This window comes from Sparus aurata, chromosome 20 (genome assembly GCF_900880675.1).
Source record: "Sparus aurata chromosome 20, fSpaAur1.1, whole genome shotgun sequence".
Classification (NCBI taxonomy): domain Eukaryota; kingdom Metazoa; phylum Chordata; class Actinopteri; order Spariformes; family Sparidae; genus Sparus; species Sparus aurata.
The window spans coordinates 17587836-17611026 of record NC_044206.1 but is presented as its reverse complement, the minus strand read 5'-3'; the positions used below and the strand labels follow the sequence as shown (position 1 = coordinate 17611026).

Sequence of the window (23191 nt, the reverse complement as noted above, 5' to 3'; positions counted from 1 at the left end):
ATAAAAGCTTTAACAAACAGCACGTTCTCGAGACGGATCCTTCACGTCGAAGATCTTAACAGCCTGTAATAACATGTGAGAAACAGTTTCAAAGTAAAAAGACATCAAATTAACTTCTCATGTGCATTACAACTCATCCCATCCAAAAGCCATAACTGCAGTTGTTTAACCTAAATCAGCACCAGAGAGTGCGGAGCGATGCAAAGCCAGATTTGAGGTCTGCAGCAGATAAGCTTGGCCCAGATCCTTCTAGCCTGGTGAGAGAGGCCCGGGAGGTTGGTTGCCTCCCTCTGCCATCATCTGGAAACCATCAGGATAAACAATGGACTACTCCAAATCCTCACCCCCTCCTCCTCCTCCTCCTCCTCCTCCTCCTCCTTCCTTCTCTTTCCCTCATTCACTCTCACCCCCACTTCCATATACCCCCATGACACATTCATCCCGGAGTACACAGCAACACCAAGCCCACTGGATACCATGTGGTCAATTACTCCACACTAACAAACCCACGGCGCTCTCGCTCTCTCCCTCACTGGGTTCAATTTGTATCGGACCCCCACAGCATCAGGGGAGAAGCCCAGCTGTTACCAAAGCAAAACAACACATCCGTGTTTGGACTGAAAACCCAAAGCAAAGACTCCTGTGTCGACAACTTTTCATTATCTTGTGAAATCACTGATCTGCAGGAGGGTTTAAAACAACAAACTCATGGCTTTCCATTTTTCCGTCGAGGCAAAGTACTAGAACAGCTAGATTCTGCTACGGAAGACAATTTTCACAGCATTCAAAGAAAGATGAAACTATTAGGTGTTTCCTTGGTTGGGCAGTATGAGCTATTTGAAGATGGCACCTTGGACTCACAGGGTAGAAGTTGTTGCACTGCTGCAAAATATGATTGAGATTCCACTTTGCTAAGCGCCAAAGAAGACCAGTGTGGATACTTTTAAAGTAAGGAGACTCAGAAAGCTGTCTTTGTTACGATGTGACAGAAAATACTTCTATGTTATAAATCTGTCATGATAGATAGTAAGTCACACTACATTTTATGGAGCTGGAATGATTACTCTATGAAACAATTACTTGATCAAAACAAACACTCGAGAAACACATCAATTATTTGTTACAGTCAGTTGTCATGCAAAAATGTCAGGCGTTCCAGCTTCTTAAACGTGAGGATTTTCTGCTTTTCTTTGTCGTTCACGAGAGTGAATGAAGAGTCTTTGGGTTTTGGACTGCTGGTTGGACGAAAGAAACGTGTCTTTCCCAGAAACTTGGTCTCAAAAGATTTGATTTGGGTCGCTGAATTAATTTGCAGAGTTTCTATTCTTCTATTTAAGATTTATATCTGCAGCGCACCTTTAGGCCACATGGGGGAGCTTGTTGGTATACTTACTTCACAAGTTAAAAACCAGACAAGAGCTAACGCTATCAAAATAGCCGTCAGTTTCAAGGTTTTTAGAGTTTGTTTTACTGATGAGAGGACAAAACTAGAGTGTTAACTTCTCCTAAATGCAACCCATTTAGTCTCATTTATTAAGTTTTCAAAATATGTATGTTTTTATGATAATATAAGATGATATGGAAGTGGCAGTCAAAATGGTCTGAACTGTTAATTCATGCTCTTCTAACAACTATAAGGCCAATTGTGAATTAAAACGCAACTTTCACGAAGAGATTAGTCAACAATGAAAATAACCATTTGTTGCAGCCCATTTCCTTTCCTTAAATTTTTTACTTCTGCATATTACTTTTACAAACACACTTGTTGTTGGATTATGATGATGGTGAAGACACAGTTACTGTATGTGAAGCTGTAATCCTTCTTCACATCTGGAATACTCAGTGGATTAACCTCCAGAACAAACACGATGCCTGTTTTTTTCTGATTTTTTGTCGTACATCACAAGCATGCAGAGTGATTTCCTCACATTCGCATACGTTATACTTCCCAGGACAATCATCCACCTACACACACTCTGCTCCATCCAGAGTGTGACTGAGCTCCAGTTCTGGCTGTGGTCAAACAGCTGTAAACCGGCGTTGGGTTTCACAAAGGGTGAACGACAGGCGCAGATGGGCTGGCACACATGCAAGAAGTGCAGCGGGAGAATATTCCCCAACTTCAGCTCAAAACACAGCTGACCTGAGAGTCAGGAAGTGGCTGGAAGTATTTGGAGTAAACAATAATCACAGTTATATTCAGTAATTAGAGCAGTTGTAATCACAGTTGTACTGTGAGAATGGGTCTCGCTGCTGTCGATGGGGAAAACATAAGAACGTACTGTTCCGCAGTCACATTTTGGGTCGGTTGGGGGCCAAGGAAACACACTTTTCCAGAGATTGAAGTAAAGATTGTTTTCAGTTCAGTGTGTTTAATCCCTTACCGCTCTGGTACGTTCCTTAACAACCATCTTTCATTTGCATATTTAGGACGGATATGAATGACACAATCACAGTTTGATTGCAGACATCATGTTCTGCTTGGATGCGCCTCGATGAGTTGTAGAGGTGAATTTAGGTGTAGCCTCTTAATTTTGCTCCGTATGAAAGCTTTAGTTTGTGCCTTACTTACTGGTAACTCTTCTTGATTTGCTTTTATTCCAGTTTGGACAAGATCATTTTCTTGGATGCCTCCATCAGCCAGCAACTATAACAATTCTGTATAGCATTAACAAAATATTGAGAATAACTTAAATGCATGTCTGCATCTTGAAGAGGTGTTTTTGAGACTAGCCAGGGCTGCACTTGAGTCTAAACATATTAGTATTCGCAGGGGTTTGAGTTCCTCGATGCACTTTATAGTGCAAATACAACTGCCATCATTTAAACTCCATAAACTGTACTGATGGTCAGTTCTTCCCTTGGTAACCTTAACTTTCAGCTCTGGGATGCAAATTTCCTGCTTTCTTTCTAATTTTCTGAATCACAGTTACATGTACATAATGCCCATACTGTTGCCATCTACCTTCATAACAGCCCTGCTGAACTAAATGCAGGCTCTTTGCCAGCATAAAGCATAAAATAAGAATCCATAAGGTCTATAAAGCCGTTTTTAAAACTCTGTGAGGGGTCTCTCAATCGAAACACATAGTGAGTGTGGGATCATGGCACTTGTCGTCTTCATTGTTAAACAACCACCGTTGCTAATGAAGATCTATCTGATGTGACTCAGGCAGAAGTGGCAATTGAAGTTGTGAGCAGTCGCACTTAACAGTCTGTCTCAGTAACACTGATGAAAGCCCAAGGCTGAGGTGGGACTGTTTTTGCCATTCATTATTAAAAAACTAGTGCATATTTAGTGCCAATGACTTAATTTGCAAAATCCTACCCTAAAGTCGTTTTAAGTTGAGCACACCAGTCCTTTCATTTGAGAAACTCAGGCAGAAATGTCTTCCAACGAGGTAATGTTAATTAAGTTTTATTCACAACACGTTAAGTCTTGTTCGACTTCTTTCCTCACTCTCTGATTCTGTTCCGCACTGGAGGTTAATGGGGTCTGTTCCAACCCGAGACACATCCTCCATTCAAGGGTTACGTTACGTAGAAATCTGTTACGTTCTTTTTGGGTTATCCTGCTGACAAACCAACCAGCCAATAAAGAAACCCAGATATGGAGAACAAGAATTCATATTTTGCTTCAGTAAATGTATCATGTTGTCATAATTTTGTCATGATTTGAAAACCTGAACATTGGTTTGGCGCCCAAAAATCCAAAAATGTGTTATAGCACCCAAATATCCCAATCTCACTCCCCTAGAAATAAATCAAATAATAATAATAATAATAATAATAATAATAATAATAATAATAATAATTCAAAATGTTGTTTGTAACCAAAAACTGCATTAGGAGACAACACAGTGGATATTAACTATAACTCTAAAACAAGGATAAGTGCTCAGACTCTCAAACTCTAACTGCTGATGATGATCATGTGATATAACAACAACTTAATCATCCTGGTGAGATTGTTTTGTTCACTGCTGTTTCCAATTAAGCTCTGAGAATGAACCTCAAGACAAACGTGACAAGATACAAATAACGCATAACTCAAGATGTGTATTTAGAGCCCCAGGACAGGGAAACTGATCATTTCACACTCATTTCCCTTTTCCTTCCCCTCATATGTCACTGAATCTGGAACAAAACTGTAATATACAATGAGCAAATCCTCCAGCATGAGTGATAATATCTTTAAAACATGCATCCACACAAAAACCGAGCTCCACAGCATTCCTGTCCTATATATTCATTAGCTTTGAGCAGCTGAAAGCCATTGTTTATCAGAGCGAGTCTATCTACCCCACATTCCACAGTTTCCTCTATCTTGCTCATCCTCCTCAGCAGATGATCCGGCCAAAAGCAACAGGCAGCATACTGAGGACAGATAAGACATTTATCAGCAGTGAAAACAAAAGGACCAAAGCAACGAGAATCGGACAGTGTTGCTTGAGATTCACCAGTTACATGTTTGGCTGTGAACTTTATCATCATCGGTATTTGTACTTTGTACTACATTGGGAGATGAAACACTCATATGTTCCTGTTTGTACGCGGCTGTGTCCCTTATTGACATTTCTCCAAAATCACATATCGCGTCCACAATATATGTTAAATCTTAAGACATCTCCAGTCCTGTTTGCGCTGACTAATACAGTGCCTGTACCTAACCAGAACATAAGCACAGTGTTGTCCGACATAAAATAGGACATTTAACCTAAAGAAATGTAAAGTTGGAACATGAAGAACTTTTTTCCACATATACACATACACTGTCAACAGTTATTCTGGCAGCTGGGTTGCACAAAACTGCAAAAACTGATTTATTTTTTTGGTCCTTTGGTCGCAGCAGAAATACATTTTTGTTTTGTTTTATTATTCATTTAAAAATTGTGTTACTTGGCACTTGTCAATAGAATTTTGACTCTCTTTTAGCTCTGTTTTTGGTCTCAACCACCTCCTGAGAAAATATCTGGCTCTTTAGCAGCTAAATGCTCCACTACGTTTCCTAGCTAGTTGCTAACTGTGACTGTCTGATGTTTGGTGCTCAGCAGGGAGTGTGTAGTGGGTCTTTAGAACGCTTTCTAAGAACAGCTGCCTTCTGGAGCCAAAAAGGACTCCCTGGATTAGAAAGCCCTTTACGTTAAAGGAAGTGTTTGACATTTTGGAAATAACTTATCTGCTTTTCTTATCAAGAGTAAAACACTCTCCTGTCTGTAGTTTGAAACTATATCCAACAGCAATCTAGCTTAGCTTATTTTAGCACAAAGACTGGAAACAGAGGGAAACAGCTAGCTAGACTCCTACCAAGGATGACAAATCTACGGACAAGCTCTTTAAATGTTCAATAATTAACATGTTGTAACTCATCAGTCTAATTCGTTCAAAAAAAGTAAAGTAAAATCAAAACAATTCTCCATTTTAGAGGTTTTATGTGCAACACTATTTCTTGGATAATGTTAAAACTTTCCATAAAAGTTAAGTAAATAAATAGAGCTAGCAGAAAGTGAATAATAGGATGAAATCTGCTTTCAGTTTATAAAATCAGAATTTCTTATCTCAGCCCCGCAACTATCAAAAGTTCCTCTGTCCAAAGTAATCATGAAAGCAGACTTTTCCGCTTCCATTCAAACAAGATTAAACTGTAACTGTGAAGACGTACACCCACTTCCTGTTTCCAAAAACACATTTCTGGATGCAGACATCTCTAGGCAGCTGCTCGCTGGCCCTTTAAGCAAGGGTCCGTCGGACAGCCCGCTCCTCTGCTCAGGCTGAGAGAGACGCCGATGACTGCAGCCAAGCAGAGCTGAGCGAACAATACAGCCTGACTTCCTGACCTTTGGTTCCGCAGCCCTTCTGGAGAAACAATGCCCTCCTTATTTAGCCCAGGCTCTTCCCACCGTACACCCATTTACTGTCAGCACACTGTCACTTCTGTGTTCTCTTTACAGTAACCGCGTCCAGCTACTTAATTGGCAAGGGGTCATTAAAATGTTCTGACCCCAGGTGAAAGGGTGAGGGGTTTTAAACTTGCGACACATTTGGTTAAAAATGGAGGACGGATGATTTTCAGCTGAATTTAATGAGACTTTTCTGCATCTCAACATATAGTTAGACATCGAAAGTGTACCAAACGTAAATATTTCGGTTCTCTGGAGCTAAACATGCCCAAGATTCCAACTAACAAGAACAAAAAGCAGTTTGTTCATTAGTTACAGCTTCAGAAGACCGTCCAGCTCGACTGAAGAGGCCTTTTGTCATGACAACCGCTCCATAATTATCGCTCTGGATCGGAAATATTAGCAACACATGATAAAATCTGACATCGTCTGTCCAAAGCGGGCTGAGCGCGGCAGAGAGCCAGCCGGCAGAAATGCTTTCCAGATTTTGCACATTTTCAGGGGCGTGGTGGCGAAGAGGAATCGTAAATATCTCTGAGTAACCCTCTGACATCTTAACCTTCTGGTGGAAAGAGTAAACCAGCTCTCCACTCTGCTGTCAACAGGAAGTTTATCATAGCGTGGATAGCGTATCTAATACCTTTCAAGCATAGCTGCAGTACAAATACACGGGCTCCACCTTTAACAGGCACTTTTCCAGTATTTTTCATCACCTAAGGCTTCCACAGAGGTACTGTGTGTTTCTTTATCAAAGTAGCAGACTTCTAGAGTTGACATGGGCCCCATTCCACTCGGAGAAAGGCCGTTACAGGCCCCGCACACCCACTTCCTGTGTGCTTCTTCTCTCATCTTACTGAGCCGTGACATTCTTTGATTCCCGTCCACTGCAGCTCACCAGTACAAACCAGTCAGCTGTGGAAGTCTGCAACAAGCAGTCCAAAGAAACTCGCTGCTGCTAATGTGATGTCTTCATATCTCTCGATGAAAAAACAGCTCATCAGGGGACTAATATACACTAAAAAATAAGTGTTTTACAGAGCTTATTTTTTAAGTTAAGACAGCGTGGTATAATTTGAAACTGATTGACCCACAGTCACACTCACTTTCTGGCCAGGTGTGCGCAGATGTGAAAATGTTAAGAGCTATAAGCTCACTGCAAATGATTTTTTCCACATTCCTCAAATTCCTCCAGTGTCTGTGTTCAGTTTCTATGTGCTGCTGAGCTGCGCGTTGGCACTGATGGAGAGGCGACAAGCTTTCGAAGACCAGTCGAGAGGACAGAGCGATCAGATGGGGATCAAGTTCTTAGTAACGGATGGGACCGATGCGAGATGACTCTTTCTACATTTCTGCTCCTTGTGTTGTAGTTACAGGACTGTTTTGGAAAAAAAATGCGGTTTTGCTTGCTTGTAGAGAGTTAGCTGAGATGATTTTTACCACTCTCACTTAAGCTCATTAAACAGCCAGGGGATGTTTAGCTTAGCTTAGAATACAGACTGGAGCCAAGGGGAAACAGCTAACCTGGCTTATCCAGGTAACAAATTATGACTCTAGAGCTCACTAATTAACACTTTATCCACAAGTTTCCAGGAAAGGTCACTAGGGAAATGACTAGGGGTGATACTTTTGGTGCTCATAGGTATTAATGTAAGCAACAAAGTATCTTAATAACTGATGCACTTGCAGCACTTTCAAGGCTTTAGCAATGTTAGCTATGTGGCTAAGCATTCACTCGATAAAGTTAGATCTTCATGAACAAATGACACACTGGACCAGTTGCTCTTAGAATGAAGATTACCATGGAAAACGTTGGTTCCGCTTAAGTGACAGGACACGCCAGAATGTTGTATGCCTTCGTTGGAGCTCCTCTGTCTGAAAAGTAAAGCCACCTTTATTCTTTCTAATGGCCAGCAGGGGGCAACTCCTCTAGTTCCAAAACAAGCCCAATTGTATGCAAGCTTATGAGAAGGTGACCCTAATTCTCACTTGATTTAGTACCTCATTGAACAGTTTACAAATTAGTTTATGGTCGCAATCACTATTTTTAAGTCTCCTTCAATCCTGCATGATGTTTTTTTTTTTTGTCAATTATAGTCCCATTTAGAGTAAAATAGACAACTGGATGTGGCTACCTTGTGATTTACAGCTAGCTACCACCACTTTCGCTCGGGTTCTCAGTCAGTCCACAAATCAATGGGTGTCATCACAGGGGCTTTTTACATCTTCTTTAAAATGAGCAAGGCTAGCCGTTTCTCCCAGTTTCTAGTCTTTATGCTAAGCTACGCTAACAGCCGACAGGAACATATCGCCGTACTGTACCCTAACAAATCACTGTACTAAACCTTAACATATCGCTGTACTAGACGTAAGAGTCATATTGGTGCATAACAATAAACACAGTAAGTTAAAAAAAACATATAAACTGAGGTATCTGTAAAGTTTTGTCCAGGAATGTCTATAGTATTGACCATTGAAAGTGTATATGTTCACAGTATGCTGAGGACAATCGAGCTCTGTTCCATAAATATATCTAATCTTGTTGCTCATCTATTGCTTTACAGGCCAGAATTCAAGTCCTACGTCTAGAGCAATCACATCAAGTGCTGGAACTCTGCCTGACACCTATTTATTTGTCGTTCTGTATTTACAAAAATGCCTTTGAACAGAAGTACCTGACTCAGTATAATCACCTGTAGAATTATCAGAGATTGTTTTTTAGCTTTCACACAAGTGAATCCTCTGATTCTGACACAAAAGTAAGCTTTTACACTTTTTCATAAAATTGACCAGTCAAAGTTTACCAGCCATTTTTCAACTTCTCCTTTTTTGCTACCCCTGCTTCTCGGACACATCCTGTCCATCAGTCATTTGATTATTTCCATTATGCCCAACAAATGTCAGGCATTTCCCTCTGAACATGATCAATGGGGAACCGCAGCTGTGCATAAAGCAGCGGTAATATTTCTCTTGTGTTTGGAGTAGAGGTCGTGCCTAGTTCCACAGAGAAACCTATCATCTTTCATTAAGGCCCCGCTCTGAGATCCAATCTGGCATCTGCTGCTCATTACCGACCCGCGGTGGTACATCAAACTTAAATATGTGCTGAGGAATCCATTTCACACAGGAAAAAAAAGGATACAAACATAATATTCTAACTTACCATTCATTCATTACCATTGCACTGAAAAAAGGGAAAGTCTACCTTCAACTAGGTGGAAGAAGAGAGTACCAGATAGCACTTCATACGTCATGTTATGCATTTGATAGAAACCTCAAAATGGCCCACACTCTGCGCAGCTGTTTCAGTTTAGCCTGCTGTCTGTGCGGATCTGCACCTGATTGACGTGCAGCAGCATCGCCGATTCGCTGGCTCACCTGAGGGCAGTCTTTGATGTAGTGTCCTTTGTTGAAGCAAAGGTGGCACAGGTAGTTCGGTGGCGGCCTTTTGCTGGGTTTGCGCGACTCGGGGGACAGGGAGAGGTCTGAGAAATGGTCGGCCAGAGAGCTCAGGCCGTCCACGATGTTGTTGAGAGACCCGTAGGGCGAGGAGCTCTTGTAGAAATTGTTGTTCAAGGCCTGTTGGAGAAAAGACAGAGTCAAACATAATGAGTCAAATGGTAGAAGGAGTGCGTCTCTAGACCACTGGACTGTCACAACCTGGCGCCTACATTACCCATAATGCAACTTAGCCACTGAGAAACATCACTTGAGGCAATTTATCATATTACTTGCAGCCTCCTCTGGAGCCACAAAAGGCTTTATACTTCTTTTTTTCACATGTGCAGTGGTCCTCCCAGGACCTGTAAACACACTTGAAAGTGTAAAATGCGTGGTGTTACCCTTTAAAGGATCAATTGTTCTGTTTTTCAATGTATCATTTCAGCTCCACACAAGTGCTTCTCATGTCACAAAAACACAGCAGATTATTGTTGCGACTCGACAATAAAGGAGCATTTCAGCCGGCTGGTCAGTCCATCACCCTGATTGATTCTCCTGTTTGTCCCGGCGACAGTAGCCGACATTATTTCATTTCTGCAGATGCGCTGCCTTCTCTGCATTGATGCTGTGTGGAGCCAATAGTGTCCGTTTCCTCGTCAGAACAAAATGCCTTTGTCGTGCATTCTTCTAACTTGTTCTATTGACACGGCACAATCAGCATCATTGTGCCTCTGGAGGAGACGGGTGCTATGGCACCGCAGGGCAAACATGAAGAGGAGCAGCCTGCAGACGCTGGCTGTTTACTCTGAAGGCATCACAGACAGAGGATTGTGATCAGATGCATGTGTGCACTGCAGCGAGTAATGTTCTGCAGGAGACACCAAACCGCTGCATGTCTTTAGCTTGTGTAGAGTTACAGTATGTCATTTGAATTGTTCATTAAGCCAGAAAGTGCTTTTTAAACTTAGGCAAGGCATATGGTAATTATTTTCGATGTTGTTATGTTAACCATTTTACCTTTTTATGATTTGTGTCCATTTTTCCTACTTCCCCTGAATGTGTCAGTGTTAAATTAAGCAGCTGCAGGCTCTTCTGACCAAGCAGAGGCCGGCCAGGGTGAACTCCTCACATATTGAAAAACTTTGTGAGAGCTCTTTCTCAACCTGCAGCTGCACACTGACACCAGAACAGTCTGAACACACTCAGGCACTATACCAGGGCACAAAACGCATATTCATGTGCTACCCACTCACCCACTGAAGGCATGTAGGTGAGGTTTACTGTATGGGCAACAAAAATAACCTGGGAGTGAAAAATGTGTGAGTGTGGACATTCTTAGGGGAGAGGTTTATGACATGCAGCATGAAAAAGACGAGATGAATCAGTGGATAAAAGTTGTAAGAGTTACTATGAGCATGTGTTGTACCTCGTTTCTCAGATGGAAGAAGTTGTTGAGATAGTTGGAGCTCAGGTCAGCTGCGCTGCGCTTGGAGATGTTCACGTCCTGAGGAGGAGTGTCCGACTCGGTCTTGAACGCATCGAAAGCTCCGCTCTGGGTGTCTTGCAGGGACATGTAGACCCAGTTGAGCAGCTGTGCAGGTTGGTACACAGGCGCACGGGGCTCTATCGCAGACATCATGTTGTATTTGGACGACAGACAGACTAGATCGTCAGAACCGCCGCACTATCTGGGCCACGCGAATCCTCTCAGTCATCCCCCTGCTTCCACTGTATGGTCCTCGTGTTCACCTGAGGAGCCCTGGAGGACTCCGGTCACCGGACGGCAGTCACGGGGGAAGAGCTCAGTGGAGGCATGAAGCGCAGCAGCCTGAATGGCAGCGGGAGGCTGCGAGCTGCGCTCCGGCCAGGACTCTGCTGCGTCACAGCGAATAGGAGGTCCGACAGCAGCCCACATCTGTCTGCTTCACTTTGTCTTCACGTGTTGAGTTACCGTGCAGCGGAGAGGAACTATCACTGTACACACTATGATCTAAAAGTTATGATCTAAAAGCGAATCTGACACATGAGCCTGCGTAATCAATGATAAAAGTACATTAATCATTTTTAAATTAATTATTGTTGCGTAATAACGATGAATATCCAGAACTCTGTAGTTTGTATTTGTTGCTTTGTTTGATTTGTTTTAATGTACTCTAGTATATTACCAAAACTGAACAGTAAAAAAAAACTAAAAAAACTTTACAGTACAATTATAACAAAGTTTTTAAAGGTGCACTATTTAGTTTTGGGGGAGACAGTTTCAGTCAGAAGAGAAAAAAAGCGTCTTTGGTTGATTTATTGTACCTAAACAAACTAAATAAACAAACTGTCTTTGTTTTCAGGACTGAATGGACTCAATAAACAAACTGAGCTTAAATAACTGCACCTTTGTTTATATTTGGCGGACCCTGCCACCTCTATAGCTTCAAACAGAGTTCTGGGGACCTTATTTTCCTCTGAGAACAACTTGTTTATTCACTTATAACAATATTTCTCCGTTTGTATCATCTTAATTTCCGATTCTGAAACTACATAGAGCATCTTCAAGGAAAGCCTGTAAGGTTTTTCTCTTGTTATATTTGTTGATAAAGGGGAATAAAAACTTTTCCTCGTTAGGTTTAAGATTCATCACTCACGGCCGTAAAATAAAACAAAAACATGTTTTTTTGGAAATCCCACTATTCATAGTGCTAAATCAGAATGAGCATCACACACCGGGTTACTGAGGCTGTCTTCATTTACAATCAGGGTTCGTTTGTTTTCAAGGTAAACACACAGTATTTGACCAGGATGCCAACAGCCTGCAGGCTGCAGTGCACATCTTGACCACAAGCACACTGCTGCCATCTAGTGTATTTTGTTGATACTGGGAGATAATTGTCACATTTCAGGAGCACGTTATCCATCCATCTGTTGTCTGTAACCGCTTTATCTCTTTTATTGGGTCGCTTTTGGGGGCTTTTGCTGGAGCCAATCCCAGCGATCTCTGGGCGAGGGCAGGGTACAACCTGGACAAGTTCCCAGCTCATCGCAGGGCCCTCACTGATGGCAGAGGCCGCCATGCAAGGAGCAATTTGGGCAATTTGGGGAATTTGAACCAGCGACCCTCCGACCACTAGCTACCTGCTCTACCCGCTGAGCTACAGCTAACCCTAGGAGCATGTTAGTACATTTCAAATAAAATACTATAAATCGTGGCCTGGAGGTTGTTGTAAAGCCTCATCCTATTAGAGTGGACTCTAAGGTGGCTTACAATCTGATTACTTTAATAGAACAAAATAAAGGCCCTGCAAACCTTCTATGTACACTGCGAGGGTTTCCTCTTAAGGGCCCTGATGATAGATAGATACAGAGAACATGTTATAGTACCCTCTAGAGGGGCCCAATGTGCAAGTAAACATGATTAAGAGCCCACTAAGGTTCTCTGCCTGTGATGTGAAAAAGTCATTAAGTACCCAAAAGTTGTGGTAAAAGTCTGCAAAGTAACTAGTAACCAATGTCATCAAACAAAGGTGGGGGAGCAAAAAGTAGTTTTTGGAAAGCATAAAGTAGGCGAACATGTAAATACTCATGTCAATACTTTATTGGGCTATATGTACTTAGTTACTTTCCGTCACTACATATAGGTTGCATCAGATCTTCCTGCTCACTGGTGCCCTTATTCTGTTTTTCTGCCCCGGCCCTCAGACAGCCAGAGTCAGCCTGTGAGTCGAAGTCCTGTGACGCAGGAGACATCTTGACCGTGGCTGTTAGACTTTTACAAAGCATATTCAAAAGGTCTGGATTGCTCATTTTTGGGAGAAGGACATGGGGAATTGAACTTCAGAATCAGAAATCCTATAGCCTTGCAAACTGAGACAGCCAAAAGACAGTTCAATTAAACAATAAACAATATAATAAAACGTTTGATGGAGAAAACAGGAGAGACACATTGCATAACACACGAGGGGGGTCTTTAAGAATAAAAATAAAAAATAAATAGTCAGTGGTCAAATAGTCACTGACATTTGTTGAATCACAACTTGTTTTCTCACAAAAGATTTGGTGTCAAATAAATGTGTGCACTAACATCCACATGCTGTGCCTGTTGTGTCCCCGTGGAGACAAATCTAATTACCTTCCAAACCTGATCACTTGCTGACAGACATCTCTGGGCCCCATGTGATGTAAATGACACACCACAGCCCGCTGAGTCAACACGACCAGCCCCGGTCCCTCCATGATAACACGAGCAAAGGTTGTGACTGCAGGACGGAAACAATGCTGAGGACCCACCCACCTCCGGGCTGCTGAATCCTCCCCGCTACTACTCTCTCCTCTGCTCGTCTCTTCCTGGATCCGAAATCCGAACCACACAAGTAAGTCACCTACATGTTTCTGTTTTGGTTTTTTTTTTGGACTGCGGAATATTCTTCCTACCTCGCACTTGCTTTGCAGCCGACGTCGAAGTTCGACAAAGTGCTCTGATGGGATTTGCTGTAGCTTTTTATCTCCCCGCAGGAGGAATGTCATTAGGAGATTAGCCTCGCCCAATTAAACAGGCACAGCCGTTGACCGAGCTGTTTAACGGGAACGTTGGTCCAACTTTTTAAGAAATGGTTTCCTCATACTTTAAACTGTAAGTTATCTGCCTTAAAAAAAAGAGTCTGTCACCGTAGCTAGGTGTCGTGGATGCTAGCTAAATGCTAATCAGTATTTAAACTTCCTCCGAGAGGATTATGCAACGCTGACGGACCGTTGAGTCGGCTCGAGCTCTCGGACAGCAAAGATGAAGATGGAGTGACATTAAACATTGGCAAGGCTTCGTTGCATGTTAAGTTCAGAGTCGAAATGTTACTGTAGACAGAAAAGAAGCCACCGTGAAATCTTATCTTAGCTAACTAGTTTGACTAGATATAAAACGAAGGCCTGTGATGCTAAGTGAAAGTCTGTGTTTTGCTGCTTTCAAGTGCACTTCGTAATAGTAAGTCTCGGCTTTGCATGCGTACGCACTCGTGCATTAACGCGCATAAATGAAGTGTAATATAATATAACAACAACAGCAGCTCACTTTTGTTACTCACCAGTTTGTTTATACTCAAGCACTCTGTGGCGTACATTTTTACAAGCCAATCGCGCATTTTAATTGTTCTTATTTTAGATTTTTTTTTTTTAAAGAAACGAACAAAAATAAGAGATGGTTAAATGTCATTGACCGCTGGGATGATAATGTCTAGTATAGAAACAAATTCGAATCCTCCCACTCATTTTTAATTGCATCCTTGGGTTGTAAATCTCTGATCTGGTGGAGCTTCTCGTATTTACGATTACACTTTAAAGCCTCATCAGTGCCTGCAAGGGTCCAAAGGAGAGGGCTGGAAACTAGCAGGGGAGTGTCAACAATCAGACGTCCTTCGTGAGGTCACTTCTACACACACTGTGCATGTGTGTTTGTGTGTGTGTGTGTGTGTGTGTGTGTGCGCGCATGAAATCAGGACTCAGATTTAATATTTTACTAATTAAACTCTGTTGCTCTGAACGCGTCATTTTTTTTTACTGCCGAATTGTCTTTGTGTGCCTGTAAATAAGTTGTACATGCAGACAAAGAGTGACCTGTTTGCAACATACAGGTGTCTTAACACTGTAAGGCAAAAAAACTTACCTTACAGAGCCAGATGGCCTCACTGTGGCTTCCAAAAAGACCTTGATTCCTCCCAGTAACTGGTTTCTTGTATGCATGTAAACAAAGTGAATTTACAGTCTGCCACCTAATCGCTCGTCACAGCACACAGACCTGCAGCTGTAATTAGTGTTTTGTCTTGTTATGGGTGGACATGGTGGCACCTGAACAGTTTCAACACAAAATGACTTTTACGAAATGGGGAATTAAAGTGTGACCGAAAAGTCAATCGCTAGTTTTGCATTATTCAGTGTTTGCTCTGGTGGTTTTTGAAGAAAAGGGAAGGGAAACTTGAACGCCGTCAAATACATTGTGGTCATAATGGAGGTGTGATCAAACAGACTGTGAAGTGTGATCAGCAGGAAAAACCCATTTTACGTCCTCATCTGAAGTTGTGCCTTATCATTAATTTATTGAAGGTCTGAGTGAAGGATTGAGCGTTTTAGGGCGGCACTAAATGGGTACAGCCAGGGTGAGGGGTTGGGTATCAGTTTGTGCTATTTTTAGAGCGCTGTTTAAAAATTCCATACTAATAAGAGGTTAAACCTCCAACCCAATACCTCCAGGGCCATTGAACATCCTATCACTGGAGCAGGGAGAGTTTACACCCTGTTCAGACCGTTCTTTCATCATCCGTCCTGAGTGATCTTACTACAGGTGGACAGCTCTATGTACAGGCGTGAATGCCCTCAGAACGCATTTGACATTTGATCAAACCACCCAGTGTTCACAACAGGGGTTTACGAATAAACTGCCTTTTTTCAACTGATCTGACCAGAACTAGTAACTTTAATATTCCCAGACTCCCTTAATAAAAAGCACCTTTCCAGACTCCATCTTAAAAACGCTCAATTTTGTGAGTTGTTGATGTAGGTTTGTGAAGTTTGTGAAACACTGTCTACGTCACTTATTTGAACATTTACGCCTTCTTGTTAATTCAGCAAATGTTTTACCTGAACATATTTCTTTCTCTGTGTAAAAAACATGGTAAACCTTTGGTCCATTGATGTACATGTGTAGTTGCATATAGAGTGAGGATGCGAGATCCATCACAAATGGTCTCTCAAGACGCATATTGATACCAATTGATGGATGACTTTAAACTCAGTTAGGCTGACACGATGGCCCTCACACATCACAGTAACAACCTACACCTTCATGTCACCTCCAGGATCTAAAAAATGAGCTACCCAGGATACCCTCCTCAGTCCGGGGGATACCCACCACAGGCTGGTGGCGGCTACCCTCCAGCCCAAGGCGGCTACCCTCCAGCGCAAGGCGGCTACCCTCCAGCGCAAGGCGGATACCCTCCAGCGCAAGGCGGCTACCCTCCAGCGCAAGGTGGCTACCCACCAGCAGCAGGCGGCTTCCCTCCAGCAGCAGGAGGTTACCCCCAACAGGGAGGCGGATACCCAAACCAGGCCGGTGGTGGTTACCCTCCCGCAGCAGGCGGTTATCCCCCAGCTGCCGGGGGCTTCCCTCCCCAGGCCGGTGGTTACCCTGCCCAAGCTGGAGGCTTCCCTCCTCAAGCAGGAGGATACCAGCAGCCTCAGCCTGGAGCAGGAGGCTATCCCTCCATGCCTCCAGCAGGTGAGTCATTTGGATTTACACCCAAAAGATATCTATAGTTTTGTTCATAAAATGAATTGCGTTTTGAATGTTATGTCAATATTTTCTTTGCAGGTGGTGGAGGCTGGGGTGCAGCACCAGGTGGCTATGGAGCGGTTCGTAAACTCTTTCCTCATTCCTCACCGCTGCCCCCACTGATAACATATGGACTGACTTAAGCTAAATCTCTTGTTTGCTTAAATCACCTTATCTTCACCAGTCCGTCTTGAACCTTATTAGCTCTATATGAAGTTTGTCGCCGTGGGCTTGGCACTTACATCTGTCTTCTGTTTGCAGCCAGGTGGTGCTCAGCAGGGATACCAAGGGGGTCCCGCTCCGGGCCAGCCCATGCCAAGTTACCCAGGAGCCCCCGCCAACCCACAAATGCCGGCATATGGAGGTGGAGCTCCGTCCAACCCTCAGGCACCTGCCATTCATGTAAGATGCATTTGTCTTCATCCGATGACATACCATCACAAACTACTTTATAACTGCTGTATTTCATCTTCTAATGTTTTTATTTCTTATTTTATAGAAAGGGTACCGGGGTTCTTTGAAAGACTTTCCAGGGGCCGATCCACTGAGGGATGTTGAAGTGCTTCGTAAAGCTATGAAGGGCTTTGGTCAGTATATGGTGTTTATATGAATATGCCAAACCTGATGAGCACTGAATTCACACATTCCCCTCCCTTTTTTTTTTAAATGTCATACATTAATTCTAAGATATTTTCAACAGGCACTGACGAGAACGCCATTATCGAACTTCTGGGAAGTCGTACCAACAAGCAGAGGGCTCCAATGGTTGCAGCCTATAAAACAACTTATGGGAAGGTATATCTTCTAATATTTTGTTGCAAATATTTTCCAGTTGGATGTCATTTGTTGCTTCTCACTGGCTATGTTAACGTGTACATATATTACAATATTCCAGTTTTTGCCTTTTTATTTAGAAAAAAAAAAGAATATGTACCTACTAAGGTGTCTACATGCCCAATGAACAGAAACACACTACTTGTATTACATAAGCTGTGCATATTCATGCCCTGACGTGTCGTTTATCACGTCAAAAAGTGGAACAGCTGGAGATGCTTATTTTTTTTACCGTGGGAAGGCAGCCGCCCTCTTTCATTCCTACAGTCTTCTGAGCAGAAACGTGGGCTTCCCTTTTGGGCATGCATCTCTACCCAAGCCTTGCAAAGTGCTAGCTAGTTATTTTGTCTAGAAAGCATCTACGACCACTGACAGAGTTGCCATTAAACAGGCAAGAGGCTGCCAGCCACAAATTACAGTATAAACCCCAGTTGAGATGCATAATACATGCATCACCACCTTATCCCACATGTGTCCCAAACAAGTGTGCATGTAATCACAGCCACTGACTCCATATGGTACCTATATTTAGGCTGACTTTGCTCTCATGGGTTTTATTTTTGTCTTTTTTTTTTTTTTCCCCCTTCAGGATTTACTGAAGGATCTGAAGTCTGAGCTCACTGGAAACTTTGAGAAGCTGGTTCTCGCCATGATGATGACCCCTGCACAGTTTGACGCAGCCGAACTCAGAGAGGCTATAAAGGTTGGAAGCTCGAGTTGTTGTCTCAGCAGATCCTTCAATTCTGGTCTCCTAGTCCAAACCACATCGTGTGACTCATCATGCAGTCGGAAAATAAGAACAGAAATAATCCTCTAAGCGCAAGTGAAGGCTAGACGAGCCGAGACTTGAGATACGGCTGATGACCAATGAACGTTCTCCGTTTCTTTACTCTATGAAGCAGGTGTGTCTTTTAAATGTTGCACTAAGGCTTTTCTATGCTTTTGGTTTTTTTTTTCCTCAGGGTGCAGGAACTGATGAAGCCTGTCTGATTGAGATTCTGTCATCTCGCTCCAATGCAGACATTCATGAAATCACCAGAATCTACAAAGCTGGTGAGTTCTGAGCTCGACACTGTTCACAATTTTTTAAAAAGGATGTAGTGATGCCCTGTTATTGTCCCTGTTCATTTGTTTTATAAAAACAACAACAAAACAGGCATATTTTTGTGTTGAGTTTACCCGATATTTTAACTTAATATTTTTAACTTTCAACTTTTATTTAGAGCTGGATAAATTTTGTATTATAAAAAAATTATTTTGTCTTCTTTAGAAATTTGAGCGTCATGGACAGGATTCATAAAGTGGTGACAATTCACATATAAAGGAATTTTGTAAACTTTTCACTTTTGCAATCCTACTGTCAATTTAGAAGTAATTTTCTCGTACAAAGCTCATCCCATATGTGAGGATCATTCTTCAAAATTCAAAATACAGTCTAGTGACTACCCTTTGTTGGAACTTTGATAATGGATTGTGAAAAAGTGGTGACTCAGCAAGATGCAAATATTATGCAAATGAATATATTTCCCTAAAAGAAGCAACGCCCTCCTTCTTTCCAGAGTACGGGAAGAGCCTGGAGGACGCCATCAGCAGCGACACCTCCGGTCACTTCCGCAGACTCCTGGTCTCTCTCTGCCAGGTAACCGCTGCATATTTTACACCTGATTCATAAAGAGCTCTCTGATCACAGGCTGAGATCCGTCATGTGAACTTGATGTGTTGACTCTGCCAGTGTAGTCTGCCCACATAATGTATTTTTAATAAGCATGCGCCTTCGTCTATCCAGGGTAATCGTGACGAGCGCGAGACTGTTGACATCGCCCTGGCCAAACAGGATGCTCAGGTTTGATATTGCTTAATTGTTGTAACGTCGATGAACAAGCATGGCCGTGGTCGTTTTTTGAATTGACGTGTGTTCTGTGTGTCCGACAGAAACTGTACGCTGCTGGGGAAAACAAAGTTGGAACTGACGAGTCTCAGTTTAATGCCATCCTGTGTGCTCGCAGCAAGCCTCACCTCCGTGCAGGTGTGTGAAAACTTCCACAAGAATATCTTTTCTTCCTCCATCTTTAATACTCCAACACAATACAACTGATTCTGCTCTCCCTGTGTCGTAACTGCACATGTTGACCTTTTTTTCACCTAGGATTTCAAATATTAGGATTTTCTCACCTGTGTTTCTTTTTCTTTATCAGTCTTCCAGGAGTACCAGCAGATGTGCGGGCGAGAGATTGAAAAGAGTATCTGCAGGGAAATGTCTGGAAACTTGGAGTCTGGCATGGTGGCTGTGGGTACGTTCCTTGGGTCTTTTTTTGTTTTTTCCAAACCTAGCTTTCCAGAAAAACATGCTGAACTTTGAAGTTTATGTTGAAGTCATTCGGCAGATGTTTGTTTTTGAGAGGAAAATATCCTGCAGATGCAAACATGCTGCTGTTTGACCTAAATACCTTTTTTTTTTGAATACCTGATTATTGATCAAAAGCAAATGATGGATTGAAAGATTGATTTTAGTTTATTAATGATGTTGTTTTCATTTTAACTTATGTTACGTGTCTTTGAGCACTATGAAAGGTTTATACAGTAAATGAAATGTATTCTTATTCTTTGTTTATTATTAAGACTTAAAGGAAAAGTTCACCTAAAACACATCATCTGATCTTCCATCGACATGAGAATAGCTAAATAATGACCGATGATGATAATGATCATTTTTGGATAAACCTTTCCTGTCAAATGTGTCATTTAAAAAAAATATATCAAAGTTTATCACTGACTCAAAATAAATGTTTGTAAAACAGACTGAGTCGGACTGAAAACCACAGAGTTGGAGCCATTTCAGTTTAGCATGTTGCACGTATCACGAAATGTGTTTAAGTTATTTAAAGTGGCCTGTACTTGCAAGTACCAATCAGACTAATGAGAACAAGCCAGTATGGAACTATCTTAAATAGTTGGTGTTGTACAGAAGAAGAAGACAAGAACAATGAGACAACAAAACCTTTTTTTTTTAATTCGACTGCATAATATTTGAATGGAAGTTAGTGTCAGCTCAAGCAAGCCTCATACAAGACTATTCCGGTGACATCTTCTCCTTTTATCACAGTGAAATGCATCAAGGACACCGCTGCCTACTTCGCAGAAAGGCTCCACAAGGCCATGCAGGTACGCCTGTTCTTTGTCATCACATTTTCTTCTTAAGGTTTCCTGCACTGACAGAGGAGAAGATTTCACTGCTGCAGTCACTGAAGTGTCACATTGTGTTGTGTCGACAGGGAGCGGGGACCAAGGACACGACCCTGATCCGCATCATGGTGTCCCGCTCTGAGATCGACATGCTGGACATCAGACAGGCGTATATGAGGAATTATGGAAAGTCACTGTACACTGCCATCTCAGTAAGTCCCACAAAACACTTCTTGTTTTGTATTTACTTTTTATAAATGATAAATTTAAACTAAATATTGATTTTGTTGTTGTTGTTTTTTTGTTTTTTTTTAAGGGTGATACCTCCGGGGATTACAAGAAGCTGCTATTGAAGCTGTGTGGTGGTAGCGACTAAATGGGAATGAAGGCAACGTTTCATGAGGACACGATGCATGTCCACACTGAAACAAAGTTATAGGACCTTATATCACCTCTGATGCATGTAGTTAAACTTAGATTTCCTATAACAATAATCAGTAATTATTACTTTTGTATGTTTTACATTATTTTTTTTGCAAATTGTATTGTAGTAGATGATTGCCAAACAGTAAATATATATTAATATGAATATTTTTTAAAGATGCAGTGGATAGCTTTGCCATTAGTGGGTGGACGGTGGAGTCTGAAGCAAATAGTCGATTAAGAATATTGTTAAATTATATCCACAAAAAAACAAGAGTAACTATGGTATGTCATAGAAAAGTATGTCCAACTTAAAATCTGCTTCAGTTTGTATTGATAATTCCAGAAACTGTATTTGGAGGAACGGTCAGGGTTCCACGACTGAAGAAAAACCGAAATCTGCAGAACGAGAACGAGGATCTCATTTATCTCATGTATAAAGGACATTTACGAGGCAGCGTTGTGCACGAAGGGTGTCACGATTTGACTTCAAAATCAATCAACATGAGCATTCGATTTCAACTATCAAAAATCAAAAGCAAGATCAGCAAATCTCTTTAGTGTATCGGGTGTGTGTCTGAAGAAGGACACACAAGCGCGGGTTTTACAGGTGAAGGAACTCACGGACCGTTGCTGTGAAGTTTCTTCCCTTCTGCCATCTTGTAACTCTTTTTTTTTGTTTTTTGGGATTAACAGTTTGTTCCCAGTTGACATTAGAATTGTACACTCCAGAAAAAAATGGCGGTTCAAGACTCAATTGTCCAGCAATGACGTTAAAAAAACATTTCAAAGTGAAACGAATCTTGCCACCCTTATTTAACACACGACTTTAAACATACCTTATTAACTGTGTTACTGACATTAATTGTACCTCACTGCCAATCATTTCAACTAGGGATGCACGATATTCTAGCCGATAATGACCTGCCTCTTATGGCCGACACACTCCTAATCTGTAGTTTATGCAAACCTGAGGGCAAGAAACGCTAACATGTGAAGCCATGATGGATGATTTTCAGTGCTCTAATTGTTGTGTTAAACCTGGAATATGTACTTGACTGCAATCACTTTTAAAAAACATCCATACACACCAAAGCGTGCGGCAGTTTTGACGACATGAGAGCGACAACGGCATGCTGCGCTCGTTCTTTTGTGTTTATTGGCAGATAACGAAACCATCTTTAAATGCAAATACCACCACCTGGTGTATCGGAGTGTGTAGATGCTGCACTTGGCTCTATTCCCAGTAATTTATCGGCTCAACCTATATGTATATATATATATCGTGCATCCCTAATTTCAACTGTGTACGTTAATACATGCAAAGTTGTGAGGGACTATTGTGCAGGTGTCAGCAGATGAAGTGTAACTGAGTCTCGTACAGAATACATATGAACATTTAGCGCTCGTGTAACTCACAATTAAATTCCAGGTAAATTTTTGAATGTAAGAAATGAAGCTAAGCAAAAAAAGGCGTCTCCTCTAAACTAACCCGGAGTTTCACTCCAGCTTGCAAGTCTATGCAATTTAGCTTTTCACTTTATATCCGCTCTAAAAGACTTTTCTTTTGTCTTGAAATGTAAACTCCTACAATCATTGTTCAAAATGTGTAGACGGTGTTGCCCTTTTTTTTTTTTTGCTGAAAAGCCAAAGCCTGAAAGACAGAAAACACGTGCCTTTTTGTCGGGGCTGCTGTGTAAACTGTTTCCGAACTAGGGGATGTTTCACTGTGGTTTATCTTGCAAACAATCATTATCATATCCGTGTGGCTGCAGAAATGTAATTGTCAATATTTTTTGTTTACAGTTTGTCCAGTGATCTTTTCTGGTGTGTATGTTTTGCTGCCAGTAGAGGGCTCTTTGTGCACATGGAAGCGTCATACCTCACGTCTGTGTGATTGTTTTGCCTGCTGACTTTAGAGCTCTGCTTTGATCTGAATATCTGTTGCACTAACTCTACTCTGCAAACATCCTTGTAACAGGATAATGGCTGAAATTCAATGGATGCATTTTTAGTATTCCAACATTGTGCCATTTGATAGATCCAGTCTCCCGTGACTTACGAAACAGCCACTTCTCATTTCAATAAAAAGGAAAATAACATTAAGCCA

At 41.8% G+C, this 23191-nt stretch overlaps 2 protein-coding genes across 4 annotated transcripts in view; one reads left to right on the top strand and one right to left on the bottom strand.

Annotated features, from left to right (window-relative positions):
• Positions 1-13871, bottom strand: part of LOC115571267 (zinc finger CCHC domain-containing protein 24-like) — a 19726-nt gene extending 5855 nt beyond the window's left edge. The window contains exons 1-2 of one of the 2 annotated variants that reach the window (XM_030400557.1): positions 13758-13871; positions 9276-9476 (exon numbers count right to left, since the gene is read on the bottom strand). In XM_030400557.1, coding sequence (XP_030256417.1) covers positions 9276-9476; positions 13758-13850 — 294 coding nt within the window. In that variant the 5' untranslated portion in view covers positions 13851-13871. Of the gene's footprint in view, positions 1-9275; positions 9477-10764; positions 13441-13757 lie in introns of those variants that run through there. The other variant, XM_030400556.1, reaches the window with a different exon arrangement.
• On the top strand, positions 13515-23191 carry LOC115571266 (annexin A4-like). Of its 2 annotated transcripts, none has more exons than XM_030400554.1 (15): positions 13515-13696; positions 16169-16587; positions 16681-16721; positions 16903-17043; positions 17141-17228; positions 17342-17436; positions 18065-18178; positions 18438-18528; positions 19035-19114; positions 19262-19318; positions 19408-19501; positions 19671-19766; positions 20579-20637; positions 20748-20870; positions 20975-23191. In XM_030400554.1, exons 2-15 carry the CDS (start codon positions 16179-16181, stop codon positions 21032-21034), a joined length of 1548 nt encoding a protein of 515 aa, XP_030256414.1. In that variant the 5' UTR covers positions 13515-13696; positions 16169-16178; the 3' UTR covers positions 21035-23191. The 2 variants fall into 2 exon arrangements, with proteins under 2 accessions (XP_030256414.1, XP_030256415.1); XM_030400555.1 differs by lacking the exon at positions 13515-13696 and adding an exon at positions 13847-13956.